Raw genomic sequence first — 14442 nt, 5'->3', positions numbered from 1 at the left:
GGTGGTCACTGATGTTTCTCTCTACAACACCCAAGTTAAAGCCTATGAAATGATATCAGCCTACCTCAAACAAGTCAACAGCTTCTGGGCTGTCAAAGTAGTAGGCCAACTAATGTATCCCAAACCCACCCATCTTTGGCGCTCTTCAATTTTAGCCCACAATATTTTCTCAATGTATCTAGTGTTGTTTGAACCAATTTTGCACACCATGACAGCAATGACAAAACACAAACTCTGCTGTTGTCAATGCTGAGTAAATGACTGGCTTGTAAAGCGGATTAGCCTAGTGACTTTACCAGGCATTGCATAGCCACGTTGATTTATGGGTTTTGTCCCGCAGACCCCACAACCGTTGTCGAACTGTGGAAGGAATCCCCCCAGGGCCTGGTCAAAGAGGGGGACACTGTGGAGATCCGTTGCCAAGGCGATGGCAACCCCCCACCGCCCTTCACTTTCAACCGAGAACAAGTAAGAATGGCCCTCTTTTCTGTGAATGTTTTTTTATATGCAGACTCAGGCCTTGGAGTAGAAGTGTAGGCCTTGTGAACAGGATCGCATCATGTCTGACCCTGTGGCTCTGGGATAAATCTTTGGACCCTTTCAAGGTCTGTGACTGACTGGAGATCAACATTCTCAGGATGGAATAGTTCTCAGTCCCGTGTGTTCATTTGACCACAACAACACATTTGAGGGGTTCCCCTGTTGGGTCTCAAGACTGGGATGTGGATAGAGGCATGGTTTGGTCATTTAGAGGGTCACAGGAACATGTTAAAGGGTTTATGTAGCTCACAGTAACCAGACTAATTCAGCTGTTGTTTGGGTGTGACTTAAAGGGATAGTTCATCCCAAAATCAAAGATTTATTAGCCTAAATGTAGATCCTGTAATATGACAGTGTAAACCTGATGTTGTCCCCTCTCAGGAGCAGGAGACAGCCTTGGAGGCCAGCGATGACACATTGGTGCTGAGGGAGGTGACGCGTGGGGACAGCGGGGTCTACCAGTGCCGCTCTCTGGATCTGGACACTTACGAGGAGGTCATGGGAGACGTGCAGCTCATTGTCCACTGTGAGTTAGCTAACACACGCACACACTGAAACATGTGCATGCACACACATGTATTTATGCTCTTTTGGTTTGGACTGGAAGTGGTTGAATTGCTCAGAGATTGATACTAAGAGTATTAATGTCCGTCAGCTGCTTGACTGAGTTTCACACCATCGATAATTTGATTACCAAGATAGACAGCTCTGCTGTTGTCTTCCACTCACTCACTGTCACTGCATCACTTAACTACTCATTAACCTTGTATGGCAGTGGGTTAAATCAGGGTGACACAGAGTGTTTCTTGGTTGTCTTAAACAAATCTACTTTGAAACAAAAGTATACACCTTATGGGCTTACAAAAAAGACAACTGTACCATGTCAGATATAGAGCTGAAATGTATTGAATTTAGAGTGTGCATCCCAATATTACACTTTATATACAGTACCAGTCAAAGGTTTGGACACACCTACTCATTCAAACGTTTTTCTTTCTTTTTACTATTTTCTACATTGTAGAATAATAGTGAAGACATCAAAACTATGAAATAACACATATGGAATCATGTAGTAACCAAAAAAGTGTTAACCTGTTACGGCTAGGGGGCAGCATTTGCACGTCTGGATAAAAAAAATGTACCCGATTTAATCTGGTTACTAATCCTACCCAGTAACTAGAATATGCATATACTTATTATATATGGATAGAAAACACTCTAAAGTTTCTAAAACTGTTTGAATGGTGTCTGTGAGTATAACAGAACTCATTTGGCAGGCAAAACCCTGAGACATTTTCTGACAGGAAGTGGATACCTGATGTGTTGTATTACCTTTAAACCTATCCCATTGAAAAACACAGGGGCTGAGGAATATTTTGGCACTTCCTATTGCTTCCACTAGATGTCACCAGCCTTTACAAAGTGTTTTGAGTCTTCTGGAGGGAGATCTGACCGAACAAGAGCCATGGAACGATGATGTCCCATTAGACACCTGGCGCGAGTTCATGTTGGGTACCCTCGTTCCAATACGTTATAAAAGAGTATGCATTCGTCCACCTTGAATATTATTCATGTTCTGGTTAAAAAAGGCCCTAATGATTTATGCTATACAACGTTTGACATGTTTGAACGAACGTAAATATATTTTTTCCCCTCGTTCATGACGAGAAGTCCGGCTGGCTTAGATCATGTGCTAACAAGACGGAGATTTTTGGACATAAATGATGAGCTTTTTTGAACAAAACTACATTCGTTATGGACCTGTGATACCTGGAAGTGACATCTGATGAAGAGAATCAAAGGTAATGGATTATTTACATAGTATTTTCGATTTTAGATCTCCCCAACATGACGTCTAGTCTGTATCGCAACGCGTATTTTTCTGGGCGCAGTGCTCAGATTATTGCAAAGTGTGATTTCCCAGTAAGGTTATTTTTAAATCTGGCAAGTTGATTGCGTTCAAGAGATGTAAATCTATAATTCTTTAAATGACAATATAATATTTTACCAATGTTTTCTAATTTTAATTATTTAATTTGTGACGCTGACTTGACTGCCGGTTATTGGAGGGAAACGATTTCCTCAACATCAATGCCATAGTAAAACGCTGTTTTTGGATATAAATATGAACTTGATAGAACTAAAAATGCATGCATTGTCTAACATAATGTCCTAGGAGTGTCATCTGATGGAGATTGTAAAAGGTTAGTGCATCATTTTAGCTGGTTTTATGGTTTTGGTGACCCTGTCTTTGACTTGACAAAACATTACACACAACTCTTGTAAATGTACTGTCCTAACATACTCTAAATTTATGCTTTCGCCGTAAAACCTTTTTGAAATCGTAAAACGTGGTTAGATTAAGGAGATGTTTATCTTTCAAAGGGTGTAAAATAGTTGTATGTTTGAAAAATTTGAATTTTGACATTTATTTGGATTCAAATTTGCCGCTCTTGAAATGCACCTGCTGTTGATGGAGTGCACCACGGGTGGCACGCTAGCGTCCCACCTAGCCCATAGAGGTTAAACAAATCAAATATTATACATTTGATATTCTTCAAAGTAGCCACCCTTTGCCTTGATGACAGCTTTGCACACTCTTGGCATTCTCTCAACCAGCTTCATGAGGTAGTCACCTGGAATGCATTTCAATTAACAGGTGTGCCTTGTTAAAAGTTAATTTGTGGAATTTCTTTCCTCCTTAATGCATTTGAGCCAATCAGTTGTGTTGTTACAAGGTAGGGGTGGTATACAGAAGATAGCCCTATTTGGTAAAAGACCAAGTCCATATTATGGCAAGAACAGAGCAAAGAGAAACAACAGTCCATCATTACTTTAAGACATGAAGGTCAGTCAATATGGAAAATTTCAAGAACTTTGAATGTTTGTTCAAGTGCAGAAGTAAAAATTAATCAAGCGCTTTGATGAAACTGGCTCTCATGACGACCGCCACAGGAAAGGAAGACCCAGAGTTACCTCTGCTGCAGAGGAATAGTTAATTACAGTTACCAGCCTCAGAAATTGCAGCCCAAATAAATGCTTCACAGAGTTCAAGTAACAGACACATCTCAACATCAACTGTTCAGAGGAGACTGTGAATCAGGCCTTCATGGTCCAATTGCTGCAAAGAAACCACTACTAAAGGACACCAATAAGAAGAAGAGACTTGCTTGGGCCAAGAAAGACGAGCAATGGACATTAGACTGGTGGAAATCTGTCCTTTGGTCTGATGAGTCCAAATTATAGAGTTTTGGTTCTAACCAACGGATGATCTCCGCATGTGTGGTTTCCACCGTGAAGCATGGAGGAGGAGGTGTGATGGTGTGGGGGTGCTTTGCTGGTGACACTGTCTATGATTTATATATAATTCAAGGCACACTTAACCAGCATGGCTACCACAGAATTCTTCAGCGATACGCCATCCCATCTGGTTTGGGCATAGTGGGACTATCATTTGTTTTTCAACAGGACAATGACCCAACACACCTCCAGCCTGTGTAAGGGGTATTTTACCAAGAAGGAGAGTGATGGAGTGCTGCATCAGATGACCTGGCCTCCACAATCACCCGACCTCAACCCAGTTGAGATGGTTTGGGATGAGTTGTACCGCAAAGTGAAGGAAAAGCAGCCTACAAGTGCTCAGCATATTTGGGAACTCCTTCAAGACTGTTGGAAAAGCATTCCAGGTGAAGCTGGTTGAGAGAATGCCAAGAGTGTTCAAAGCTGTCATCAAGTCAAAGGGTGGCTACTTTAAAGAATCTAAAATATATTTTGATTTGTTTAACACTTTTTTTTTTATTACTACATGATTCCATATGTGTCATTTCATAGTTTTGATGTCTTCACTATTATTCTACAATGTAGAAAATAGTTTAAATGAAGAAAAACCCTTGAATGAGTGGGTGTGTCCAAACTTTTGACTGGCACTGTACATCACTGAACACTGAAATATAACAAAACTGTTGGACATAGAAACACCGGATTTTCAGTGTAAAAAAAACAAATGTTTATTAATTATGAAAAATATGAATAACATTCCACCCATGAGTCCACTAGGTAATTTGATTGCAGGAAAGGGCTATGATCATTTAATTGATGTCAACATTTTCACAGTCGATAAATATTATGATTTGCAGTGGTGTAACTCAAATCAAGAAAACATTTGATTGGAATAAGGTTGCATGGACCACACACACCAGCATGTCACTTAGCCATGTTTCTTCTTCACATCATGTTTCTCTCTCCAGATCTGGACCCAGCCCTGGTGGTGCCCAAAGACTCAGAGATCATGTTCAAAGGAGAGAGCCTGACTGCTACCTGCAACGCTCTGTCTTCTCTGGAAACCTTCACTGTCTGGTTCAAGGTACAATACACCCTGTAATAAGCACCAACTTAGTGCTTTAAATGCAACACAGTTATAAGACTGACATAACCATGTCGCTTGCCAAATGTAGCTAATCATGTGTTGTTATTCAGTTGTGGACTTAGTCTAGTTTTTTTCCTGTGTGAAGAATGGGCAGCAGGTTGGCACAGGCCACATGCTGTTTCTGCAGGATGCCACGTATGACACAGCAGGAGAGTACGTGTGTGAGGTGACTGTTCCTTCTCTGCCTGGACTGCACACCTCTGGTTCTGTCCACATCATCGTCCAGGGTGAGTCACCAAACCATCATTTCTGAGGAATTCCCCATCAGAGGGTACACATCTTTGCTTTAGCCCAACACTATCACTCCTTGGTGATTAGTTGGATCAGGTGTTATAGTAAAGGCATAAAACAAAAATGTGCTTCCACCCTGGGGTTCTCACCAGGAATAGATTGAGAAACACTGAGTTTGTCAGATCAGATGTTTTCATACCTAACAAGCGGTCTTTAGCAGAGTCGCTCTGGATAAGAGCGTCTGCTAAATGACGTAAATGTAAATGTCTATATGTGTCCCCCAGGTGCTCCCCAGATGAAGGATGCTGACAGGGAGGTGGAGATGGAGGAGGGAGCTGGGAAGTGGGTGAACCTGAGCTGTGAGGCACATGCACACCCCCTGCCCACCATCTCTTGGACTGTCACTGGCAGCCAGGTAAAACAGGGCTTGGCAGCGCACTGGGCAGTTAACGTACACTACATTACCAAAAGTATGTGGACACCTGCTCATCGAACATCTCATTCCAAAATCATGGGCATTAATATGGAGTTGGTTCCCCCATTGCTGCTATAACAGCCACTCTTCTGGGAAGGCTTTCCACTAGATGTTGGAACATTGCTGCGGGGACTTGCTTCCATTCAGCCACAAGAGCATTAGTGAGGTCGGGCACTGATGTTGGGCGATTAGGCCTGGATCGCAGTCCGCGTTCCAATTCATCCCAAAGGAGTTCGATGGTGTTCAAATCAAATCAAACTTTATTTGTCACATGCGCCGAATACAACAGGTTACCGTGAAATGCTTACTTAAAAGCCCTTAACCAACAGTGCAGTTCAAGAAAGAGTTAAGAAAATATTTACCAAATAAAAAGTAAAAAGTAACACAATAAAATAACAATAAGCTTGCCAGCCAAAGCTTGGAATTGAGCATGGTGATCTTAGACTTGTGTGCCGCTGCTCGGCCATGGAAACACATTTCATGAAGCTCCCGACGAGCAGTTCTTATGCTGACGTTGTTTCCAGAGGAAGTTTGGAACTCGGTAGTGAGTGTTGCAATCGAGGACAGACGATGTGTATTCACTTCAGCGGTCCAGTTCTGTGAGCTTGTGTGGCTGACTACTTCGGGGCTGAGGTGTTCTTGCTCCTAGACGTTTCCACTTCACAATAACGGCACTTATAGTTGACCGGGCAGCTCTAGCAGGACAGACATTTGACAAATTTACTTGTTGGAAAGGTGGCATCCTTGACGGTGCCACGTTGAAAGTCACTGAGCTGTTCATTAAGGCCATTATACTGCCAATGTTTGTCTATGGAAATTGCATGGCTGTGTGCATTGATTTTATACCCCTGTCAGCAACAGGTGGGGCTGAAATAGTTAAATCCAGTAATTTGAAGGGGTGTCTGTCACATCCTGACCAGTATAGGGGTTATTTGTTATTGTAGTTTGGTCAGGACGTGGCAGGGGGTATTTGTTTTATGTGGTTCGGGTTGTATGTGTATGTAGAGGGGTGTTTGGTTTATGTATTCCGGGGTTTTTTGTACTGTTCAATGTTAGTATATTTCTATGTTCTGTCTAGTCTATTGTAGTTCTATGTTTAGTTTCTTGGGGTTGCACCTTTAATTGGAAGCAGCTGGTTATCGTTGCTTCTGATTGAAGGTCCTATAATTAGGAGTTTGTTTTCATGGGGTTTTGTGGGAGGTTGTTCTTGTTTTGCTGTATGTTGCCTTCAAGACGGTTTTTCGTCGTTTTGTTGTTTATAAGTGTTCACATTAAATGTCTAATTATGAGCACTCAACCCGCTGCGCCTTGGTCCCTTCCTCACGACGAACGTTACAGTGTCCACATACTTTTGTATTTATAGATTATGTGGGCATATTTACAGTTGAAGTCTGCAGTTAACATACACTTGGCTTGGAGTCATTAAAACTCGTTTTTCAACCACTCCACAGATTTCTTGTTAACAAACTATAGTTTTGGCAAGTCTGTTAGGATATATACTTTGTGCATGACACAAGTAATTCTTCCAACAATTGTTTACAGACAGATTATTTCAGTTATAATTCACTGTATCACAATTCCAGTGGGTCAGAAGTTTACATACACTAAGTTGACTGTGCCTTTAAACAGCTTGGAAAATTCCAGAAAATTATGTCATGGCTTTAGAAGCTTCTGATATTCTAATTGACATCATTTGAGTCAATTGGAGGTGTACCTGTGGATGTATTTCAAGGCCTACCTTCAAACTCAGTGCCTCTTTGCTTGACATCATGGGAAAATCAACTAAGACCTCCGAAAAATAATTGTAGCCCTCCACAAGTCTGGTTCATCCTTGGGAGCAATTTCCAAACGCCTGAAGGTACCACGTTCATCTGTACAAACAATAGTACGCAAGTATAAACACCATGGGACCACGCAGCCGTCATACTGCTCAGGAAGGAGACACGTTCTGTCTCCTAGAGATGAATGCTCTTTGGTGCGAAAAGTGCAAATTAATCCCAGAACAACAGCAAAGGACCTTGTGAAGATGCTGGAGGAAACAGGTACAAAAGTATCTATATCCACAGTAAAACGAGTCCTATATCGACGTAACCTGATAGGCCGTTCAGCAAGGAAGAAGCCACTGCTCCAAAACCTCCATAAGAAAGTCAGACTACGGTTTGCAACTGCACATGGGGACAAAGATCATACTTTTTGGAGAAATGTCCTCTGGTCTGATGAAACAAAAATAGAACTGTTTGTGTGAAGCTTGTGGAAGGCTACCCGTAACGTTTGACCCAAGTTAAACAATTTAAAGGCAATGCTACAAAATACTAATTGAGTGTATGTAAACTTCTGACCCACTGGGAATGTGATGAAAGAAATAAAATATGAAATAAATCATTCTCTCTACTATTATTCTGATATTTCACATTCTTAAAATAAAGTGAGGATCCTAACTGACCTAAAACAGGGAATTTTTACTTGGATTAAATGTCAGGAATTGTGAAAAACTGAGTTTAAATGTATTTGGCTAAGGTGTATGTAAACTTCTGACTTCAACTGTACATTGCATGAATGTATGATTTTAAAACATTAAAATCTAATTTTCTTGGTGTATCTGTTCCAATGCACATTGGTGTGACTGGTGACATGACATTGGTGTGTGTGCTTGTGTGTTGACAGAGCTGGCGTGAGGTGCTGACTAGCGCCACGGAGCACAGCACTATCAGCCTGGTGTCCGTCAAAGTGACCTCTGACATCACAGCCTTCTGCAACGCCACCAACGAGATGGGCACAGAGGCAAAGTCTTTCAGCATCAGCATCAGTGCCAGTAAGCCACCCTGCCATATACTGTACACTACATAGGAATATATAGGCATACACACTGAGTGTACAAAACATAAGGAACACCTAATATTGAGTTAGACCCCCTTTTGCCCTCAGAACAGCCTCATGGACTCTACAAGGTGTTGAAAGCGTTCCACAGGGACGCTGGCCCATGTTGACTCCATTGCTTCCCACAGTTGTGTCAAGTTGGCTGGATGTCCTTTGGGTGGTGGACCGTTCTTGATACACACGGGAAACTGTTGAGTGTGAAAAACCCAGCAGCGTTGCAGTTCTTGACACACTCAAACCAGTGCGCATGGCACCTACTACCATACCCCATTCAAAGGCACCTATATCATGTCTTGCCCATTCACCCTCTGAATGGCACACATACACAATCCATGTCTCAATTGTCTCAAGGCTTAAAAAACATTATTTAACATGTCTCCTCCCCTTCATCTACACTGATTGAAGTGGATTTAACAGGTGACATCTATAAGGGATCATAGCTTTCACCTGGATTCACCTGGTCAGTCTGTGTCATGGAAAGAGCAGGTGTTCATAATGTTTTGTATTTAGAATGTGTGGAATACTGTATATGGGCATATTATGTGGAAATATATTTGATGATGGGAACCCCTTACATTTTAAGTGTTGTTTTGCTTGTCCACAGTTCCCATGGTCACTTCAACTGCACCCTACTCACCTGGTAAGACAGATCTTGCTGATTAGAACAGGAGCATCCTCCTTGCGTGTTTGATAACCCTAAACAGTGGGAAGTTAGACGGAGTATAGAGAGGAAACAGCATCAACTTGTGGGGTGGGATTCGTACCCATGCCACTATGGATAACGCTCCAGCACTGTTTCTCTTCTTCTTAACCTTTGAATCACTCTGATCCAGTTGAGAAGCGCTTTTAGATTGTTTCTTTGCTTTTTCTCAACTTTGTTTTCATTCTCTCTGAATACACACCAATCCAGACCATGAAGGATTAGCCAACAAGGCAGCTAAATCATTCATGATTTTCATACGGACATAGTGTTTGCAGGAAAAGGCGGGAGAATTGGCTTTGCTCATCGCCTGTGGGTACATTGAAAATGATGTGTGACAGAGAAAAATCTAATAGAAAAAAAAGAACAAGACCACACTTAGGTGTTGGACATCCTTATATTTTCCTAATGTTTTTCCAGATAAATCTGTAATTACAGTTTGTCTAGCATTTCGAGAAATGTTTTGAAGTGGTTGAGTGCCAAAAACACATATATTGAGTTACATTTTGGGGAAGTTAATGCGCTGTCTCACTGTTTTTATTGAGCTGTTGCAATAGAAGTTCTCATAAACCCATATTGTTCCTTTTAACAAGGGCTTACTCCATGTTTAAAGAGAGGAGTTAATAGTTCTGGTAGGGAGGAACACTCTAATTTCCTCCTGGGGGGATTGCACTGAAGTGTTGATGGCTCTGTCACAGGGGCAGGCCAGGGCTGGTTCCCTTCGCTCTCTGCCCAGTGTCTGGAGCACTCACTCACAAACATGAGAGTTGAAGCTGCTCACTGGGCGCATTTCAACGTAGATTATTGGGTAATATTGGGTTGAGGCATTAATCATTTAGATTACAACAACCTATATTCACCCACTCTAAAATATAGTTGTATTTCCAATGTTCAACTATCTAAAAGCACAACCAAATTTCAATGGAAAAACAAGGTCTCACTTTTGGTTTAATTGTCACCCAAATGTCTATCACTGCGCTTTCAACCATTTAAAAGCACAGTAAAGTTCCAATGGGAATACAATGTCAGATATTTGGTTTATTTATACAACAGATTGTGATATCGTTGAGATTACATTAAATGTACATGGTGCAAGTTCAAGATTCTGTGCAGATTATTACAGTAATTGTGACGATCTCTACAGACCTGCGATGTATGCTCTCTTGAACATGCACACTTTATTGATTACTTAATAAGAAATGTATAGTTATAGTAACTTCAAAATGTGGCCATGGATGTGTTACACTTTTAAGGTTGAACGTTACATTTGTTTGTAAGATAGCCTTAACTTTATGCTATTTACTGTAATACAAAAGTTATATTGAATTGTTTGGTTGACAAGACAACCAAATATCAACATTTAAAGATGTATCTACTGCTTGGACAGTTTCACCTGAGCCACTGGCTTCATGCAATTCTTGAACTATTATTTTTGATTCTGCAATATAAATTTAAAGGTAATTTCCGATTGTGCTGACATATGCAGCGTTTACCGTGAATGCAGTCACTGTTAAAGCGGGAACATTGTCTTTAAATTTCACCCTGTAAAGCTGAAGTTCCGCAATGTGGATTGAATAGAGCCCTTGATCTGTTTCCCATCTGCTTCTTATGACTTGGCCCATAAATCATGACCAATATCATCATACTCTAACACTGTTCTACAACCTGGATCCCAGGACTCCCTGGAATAAATGTAAGATGTTACTCAGTGGACTGTCCTGGCTAGTGGTTATCCTCCACATCTTCCTATGTTTTGTCCTACTAGAAGAGGATGGGCCTCCCATCTGAGCTGGGTTCCTCTCTGTGTTTCTTCCTTGTAGGTTTTTTTTCCTGACCACTATGCTTCTGATTTTGCTTCTACTAGCTCTTTGGGGTCTTGGCCGGGTTATTTACTGCAAACACTTTGTGACAATTGCTGATGTAAAAAGTTGTCACAACTGCTTTGACAACTGCTGATGTAGACAAATCTGAGTCATTTTGGCCTTATGTTGTCTGTCTAGGGATGTTTTCACTTGTTTTGTATGCTAGGGCCACTTTCACATGGGGTTATGGGTTACTGGTCACACATGTATAGGCAGCACAGGTAACCAGGAAACGTTTACTCATATCATGTCCGGATGATTCTCCATGATCAGGTATAAGCATTAACCTGAGTTTTCTCTCCCCTCTCCGTCTGTCTGTGTGTATAGCTGAAGGAAATGGTGTGATCATCGTGGTCGTCATCATCTGTATCCTCCTGCTGGCCGTCCTGGCCAGTGTGCTCTACTTCCTCCACAAGAAGGGCAAGATCCCCTGTGGTCGCTCTGGCAAGCAGGAAATGTGAGTATTCTACTTCAACAACTGGTCTAGGGCCAGGTTTTGTGTCTAGTTCTATAAGGTGGGTGCTACACATAGGTAGTGGATGAGGGTAAATTACAATGTAAATCACTCTGAGCACTTGAAAAAGTGTTATGTAAATGTATATGTTCATATTTTCATCCATAAATTAGTCATTCTGCCTCCAAGAATGTGATACTGTCCTCACTGGAGAGGAGTATTGAGAGGAAACTGAGTTTGTGCTCTCTATCCACAGCACCAAGGAGAACCCTAACAAAGATGGCATTGTGGTGGAGATGAAGACTGACACCAAGACCGAGGAGGCCGTTCTTCTGAAGGGCGTTAGCGGTGACAAGAATGGCCCCAGCGACCAGGTAACTATGAATATGAAAGCTATACGCTAAACAAAAGTAGCCTACTGTCTGTCTTTCTTGAATCTTGCATTGCCCACTGTAATGACATTTGTTGGTGTTTTTTCTCCCTTTCCTCTTTCCCTGTGTGCTTTTCCCTGGAGTAAAGTACATGGACCTGAGGAAGTGATATATGCAGAGGGCTGAGCTCTGACGTAGCCAGCCGAAGCTCTTCGCCACCCCACCAAATCCACCCACAAGCCAAGGCTAGACTACTGGAAGCCTTGGACAAAATTAGTTAGGACTCTAATTAGGAGTCAATCAATCACTTTCCCCACATTTGTGTTCAGCAGTATTCACCATATCTGGCCAAAACCACACAGGAACACACACGACTGATTTTAAGATGTTTGGAGGATGTTTTGATTGCTCCATTTTACCCTTTGTAATTTTACACAGTTTCCCCAAAGCCTTTTTACTCTCTCGTTTGCCGGTTTCAAGTGTACGATGATGACGTTCATTAATTGTGCGTTATAAACTTTGTGAACTGTATATATTATATATATATTTCGTTATTTAAGATATTTTGACACAGACCTTTCAAGTTCAGACTTCATGGTATTATCTGTTTATGGTCTCACTTAGTTTAGCTATTCATCCATGGTTTCTACATTATTTTATGGAGGGAATCTGGCCATAAATGACCACCAATATGTTTGTGGAGAAACGCCACGTCAACAGGTGTCTACATTTTCTCAGCAAAACTCATAATTTCAGAGTTATTCTCTTGTGAATTACTGTCAAGCTCTTGTACTGTTTGTAAATAATCGTAGCATAAGAACCGTTTGTAGCTGTGGCCTCGATTGTCTTTTTTTAAATGGCCTACTGCGTTATCTGCAGTGCCTGTGGAAATTTGTCTCACTTTGATGTAAGATACACTGAAATGTTTCTTTTTTTTATGATTTGCTGTTTATTTCTTTGTATTTGGGTGAGGGCCAAGGAGACCTGAAGGTCATTTTGTGTGTGATACATTTTGGATGCTTACTGTAAGTTATGTGCATGGAAGAAGCTGTTGCTTGCTCAAAGACTGCCTGATGTGCATCATTTACGGAATGATATGTTAAAAGGTATTATGATTTTTGATATTGTACACAAAGGGGAGAGTTTAATTGGTACAAATACTGTATGTTGTGATCCAAATATTGCCTTCAAGGTCATATTTTTGTGGTCATTGTAAGTGTTTAGTTGAAATGACACATTTTGTTCAGCCTGCTTACGTCCAGCCATAGGACTGCAGATAGTGGACGTTTGGTAGTATGACTCCAGTAAAGACACTGCTCTCAACTGTGTTCCTTTTATGTTCAGTCTGGTTTAGTTGTGTTGTAGTGTTCTGATGCTTATGGAAGGAAGAGGTCTGGACTTAACAGTGTTTGAATTACATTCATGTCGCCCAAAGACAGATCCCAACACGGGAAGAAAAAGCTTTTTGATGCCAGTATGTGGATGACTGGCCATCATGATGTGAAAACGTTTCACTGCTGGCCACCACCAACACTAAAAACAGCTTGTTGTGCAGTTGGCTCAGAAACAGAAACTTTTCTTGACGGGACAGTTATACCAGCTTCCTCCCATCCCAACCTCTTTCTTTGAGTGTTATGTTGCAAAAAGCTACTGTTGGACAGGAATGTTTGGACCTGCACAGTTCATTATTGGTTTATAATGTTCTGATTTTGCAAATGTGTGTAAATTAAGTACAGTTCTTGTGATTTGATGCTTGCCTTTTTATAATTATTTTTTGCAAGAAAATAATGCCAAATAAAAAAGCTACATTATCTTTTTCATTGTCATCTTTACACTAAATATTTAAAGAAAAGTTCATAGCAGAGAAATGAAAACTTACAAGTGCATTTCAATGGCTAAGGCACAATTGAAAATACATATTTCCACTGAGATTTAATTCACAACAGCCAAAATTGATTACGACATACACTACACCTCACTATGGTCTATAACAGAGACCCAGAATGTGATCGACGGGGGAAAGGGGTGAGTTCTCCCATCTTAACACTGTTATGCTGTCTCCTGGAGTGAGTACAGTAGCTTCAGATTTCCAGAGTGCATGCTTGGTGGGAGGAAGAGGATGTTCAACACAATAGTCAAGCCATGTTGGAACAGCAGATTTCATATGCATTTGAATGCTCTTACCAAATCTGCTCTTACCAGATTGGAAACAGTTCTCTTCTAGTATTATGATATTGGGGGGGGGTGTTAGTGTTTGTCCTAACACACTGTCCAGGATACACTTCCACACTACATTCCCGCAGAAGGCAGCAGCAACCTTGTCTTGGTGCTGAGCCTGGTTGATAAGCACATCAGTTGCTGGCAATTAAGGTGATCGTCAGTCAGTGTCCCAGTTTGCAAGCCGTGAGGTTGTTGGTTTTGTTTGGTGGCCATAATGTCTTTCGTTTGGGCATGCCTTTGGTATTTTTCCTTTTTGTACATATGTTTTGTCACCATCTGAACGAAT

General features: G+C 41.2%; 1 protein-coding gene across 2 annotated transcripts in view; it reads left to right on the top strand.

Annotated features, from left to right (window-relative positions):
- Nucleotides 1-13749, top strand: part of LOC106603454 (cell surface glycoprotein MUC18) — a 100379-nt gene extending 86630 nt beyond the window's left edge. Inside the window, exons 7-16 of one of the 2 annotated variants that reach the window (XM_014197164.2) lie at nucleotides 341-468; nucleotides 922-1066; nucleotides 4788-4903; nucleotides 5052-5193; nucleotides 5482-5612; nucleotides 8337-8484; nucleotides 9154-9189; nucleotides 11439-11568; nucleotides 11822-11939; nucleotides 12085-13749. In XM_014197164.2, the coding sequence (XP_014052639.1) occupies nucleotides 341-468; nucleotides 922-1066; nucleotides 4788-4903; nucleotides 5052-5193; nucleotides 5482-5612; nucleotides 8337-8484; nucleotides 9154-9189; nucleotides 11439-11568; nucleotides 11822-11939; nucleotides 12085-12105 (1115 nt within the window). In that variant the 3' untranslated portion in view covers nucleotides 12106-13749. Of the gene's footprint in view, nucleotides 1-340; nucleotides 469-921; nucleotides 1067-4787; nucleotides 4904-5051; nucleotides 5194-5481; nucleotides 5613-8336; nucleotides 8485-9153; nucleotides 9190-11438; nucleotides 11569-11821; nucleotides 11940-12079 lie in introns of both variants that reach the window. The other variant, XM_045717159.1, reaches the window with a different exon arrangement.
- Nucleotides 13750-14442: the final 693 nt, after the last annotated feature.

Source organism: Salmo salar, chromosome ssa04, assembly GCF_905237065.1.
Source record: "Salmo salar chromosome ssa04, Ssal_v3.1, whole genome shotgun sequence".
Lineage (NCBI taxonomy): Eukaryota > Metazoa > Chordata > Actinopteri > Salmoniformes > Salmonidae > Salmo > Salmo salar.
Note: the sequence above shows the minus strand (reverse complement) of the source record. Positions and strands in the feature narration are given on the sequence as shown.